This window comes from Otolemur garnettii, unplaced genomic scaffold (genome assembly GCF_000181295.1).
Source record: "Otolemur garnettii isolate 467f Iridium unplaced genomic scaffold, OtoGar3 scaffold00229, whole genome shotgun sequence".
Lineage (NCBI taxonomy): Eukaryota > Metazoa > Chordata > Mammalia > Primates > Galagidae > Otolemur > Otolemur garnettii.
In genome coordinates, this window is record NW_003852624.1 from 18,183 (window position 1) to 21,473 (window position 3,291).

The following is a 3,291-nucleotide window of genomic DNA, read 5'->3' on the forward strand; positions in this document are numbered from 1 at the left end:
AGCTTGAGGCTCTGTCTCAAAAAAGAAAAAAAAATTGAAACGATAAGCTGTGAGTAGATAAAGAAAGAAAATGCTGAGGTGTGCCATCATCCGTTCACGTCTCCACTTTAAGTCTGTATGATAACAGGTCGTGGGAAGACCAAGTTATCACCCGCGTAGTGTAGCTGTAATAGTTCCCACAAAAGCTAGAAGGTAAAGGAGCTAGTGCACAAAGAGACTTAGTTGTAACATCTCCGGTCTCTGCAGCGACGAAGAGGGCAGGGCGATCACCTGATCTTCGTCAGCTCCATGCATTCTAACAGAAGTCTTAATCCAAGGCGGAGTCTCTCTCCTCCCGGCCAATGCGGAAACGCCTGACCCGGAAGCTTCTCCGCCGACCCGGAAGCGGAGCTGTGCGGCGGAGCCGCCGCTTGGAGCCACCGCCCCCTCGCCGCTTTGCAGCTGCGCGGGGAACCTGGACCGCGGCGGCGCGGAGTTGCCCAGATGACCCACGGCGGGCGGCGGCAAAGGCAGCGGGAGGATGACTTCTTCCCGGGAGCGGGGTGCCGACCTGGCCCGTTTCTATACTGTCACCGAGCCCCAGCGACACCCGAGGGGCTACACAGTGTATAAAGTCACAGCCCGGGTGAGTGCCGGTGTCTCGCGTCTGTAGGAGTCTGTATCGGGACCCGAACGTCTGGGGCGGAGACTCTCATGTAGGAGTCCCTGACCCTGGGTCAGAGTCAAGGGTGGGATTGGGTGCGTCTGCTGTCAGGACACGCGTCGGACGTAGGGACTCCAGGAACGCTGGGGCAGTGGGTTGGTGTAGAATGCCCAGGGCTCCACTGGAGTAGGTCGCGGTAGAGTCCGGCTTCTGGGGTGGGGCAGTGGTTGATGGTTTTAAATTGTTGACTCAGTACCCATGCCATTTGGACTTTTTCTTCTGAGTTCGAAATTTGCAGAAGTGGTTTTGCTTGCACCAGGAAATAATGCAGACTTAAAAATGTTAATTTGTGTATTATTTGGCTTGTGTAACAGAAGATATATATATTTTGTCTATAGAAGATATAAATATTTTGTCTTTTGTTCAGGATCAGGTTTGCTCTGAGGAAGGTAGATATCGTTAGTAGGCCACCAACCTAGGAGCTCTGGATCTGGGCTGTGTCTAAAAAAAAAAGCAAAAAAGTTGGGTAAATAATTTTCATCAACTAAATGACCCAATTTTTATTTATTTATTTATTTATTCATTTATTTTTTGAGCCAGTCTTAGTATGTCAGCCTCGGTAGAGTTGTCACAGCTCACAGCAACCTCAAACTCTTGGACTTAAGCGCTTCTCTTGCCTCAGCCTCCCAAGTAGCTGGGACTACAGGTGCCCGCCACAAATGCCCGGCTGTTTTGTTGTTGTTGTTATTGCAGTTGTCATTGTTATTTTTTGGCAGGTCCAGGCCGGGCTTGAACCTGCCAGCCCTGGTGCATGTGGCTGGCACTGTAACCACTGAGCTATTTAGGCGCCGAGCCTAAATGACCCTAAATGACACAATTTTTAGTATCCGCTTTGTTTATGTTTCATTGCTCTTGTCTTGTGTTCTGCATCTCCCTTCTCAGAAAGTAAGAATAATAAAATAAGTCTATATGCATGCAATGGATGTATATTATGTGTGTATACTTGGCATTTTGTATACATCACCCAATTTAATTCCCATTTTAATGATGATGGAGAAACAGATTCAAGGAACATTAGTAACATTGCAAGACAGTAGTAGATTTGGGATATGAAACCAGTTCTGCCTAACTCTTAAGTTATGTAAAATGTTAAGAATTAACTCTCATTTTAAAAGAAGAGAGGTGCAGATTAAATAGTAATAGTGTATTAATATACATTTGGAGGATCACCTGTGATTGAGAGCTCAGGAAATGAGAAGACCTTAAAGGTAAAGTAGATTTAGATCTGAGTTTGAAGCCTGAGTGAGAGTGGCACATTGCAAATGGAAACTGTGCACAAGTCAGACAAAACAGGTAGGGTGGATGAACAAGTTCATTGAAATGCAGTGAGATGAACAGGCCTGATTATTGCAGATTTCTGTACCAAGAATAGGGGGAAGTTTGCTTCCTCCTGTTTGCAAGTAAGGTTGTTAAATAGGTGGAGTGTTTCAGGTTGTGTAAGTTTTGTGATGTTGGTATAATAAGGGATTCTTATTATACCATTCTTCATGCCTTTGTAGTCATTGGTATCCTTCAAACATGTAGGCTCAGTATCCTAAAAACAGTTTGTGGAATCAGAACAATTTTCCACATACATAATATTCTCCTCACAGCATCCTACTTATCCCTTATTCTAACAGAAAAATTATATGTGTGTTGTATTAATCTGCTTACATGTGAACGACTGTTAATAGATACATATAGAGCATTGGTATTTGTTAAGGCAGTGGTTCTCAACCTTTCTAATGCTGCAACGTATTCATTGTTAAAAAAGGGTCACGACCCACAGGTTGAGAACCACTGTAAAGGCAATGATGGCACACAGTGCCTAAAAACATTGTTGAGTACTTTCTTTTCCATTGTAGGCAACACACCCAATAAATGTTTAGTTCCAGACACTATATACTCTGAGGGGGATAAGGCTGAATGGACCTTTCTTTTAGGGATTCTCATAGTAGATGAGAGTTTACTGTCTTTAAAGAAGTGTAGCATAGGATAGAAAATGTTAAGGGCCCTAAAGTAGTAACTACGGAAAATAGCTGTGGAAATTCAGATGTTACTCTAGAGCAGGGGTCCTCAAACTTTTAAAACACAGGGCCAGTTCACTGTCCCTCAGACTGTTGGAGGGCTGGACTGTGGGCCCTGGGACTAGTTGGCTGCTAAATAGGACAGGCAGTGGTGGCGAAAACACCTAGTGGGCCAGATAAATGTCCTAGGCGGGCCACATGTGGCCTGTGGGCCGTAGTTTGAGGATGCCTGCTCAAGGGATCAGGGAATATGTACCAGTTAAGATAGGTGGTGAAAGATGGGAGGAATCTAGAAAAGAGAAGGGCATCAAAGATAGAGGTTGAAAGGATAGAGACCCTAAAGGCCTGGAGGTATAGATGTGTGTGGAACTTGAATAGGAAGCAGTTGAGGATGGAAATTACTGATATTCCTAATTTACAAAAGGAAAGTTTAACCAAATCAGATCTTAAAAATCTAAAGTTGTGATTCATTTACTGAACTTTTTTCTTTTTGCGCAGTTTTGGCTGGGGCTGGGTTTGAACCTGCCGCCTACTGTATATGGGGCTGGTGCCCTACTCCTTTGAGTCACAGGCGCCATCCCT

At 44.7% G+C, this 3,291-nt stretch overlaps 1 protein-coding gene across 1 annotated transcript in view; it reads left to right on the plus strand.

Annotated features, from left to right (window-relative positions):
• The first annotated feature begins 367 nt into the window (after window positions 1–367).
• Window positions 368–3,291, plus strand: part of RPS6KC1 (ribosomal protein S6 kinase C1) — a 196,358-nt gene continuing 193,434 nt past the window's right edge. Inside the window, exon 1 of the mRNA XM_003802043.2 lies at window positions 368–625. Coding sequence (XP_003802091.1) covers window positions 521–625 — 105 coding nt within the window. The 5' untranslated portion in view covers window positions 368–520. The remainder of the gene's footprint in view (window positions 626–3,291) is intronic.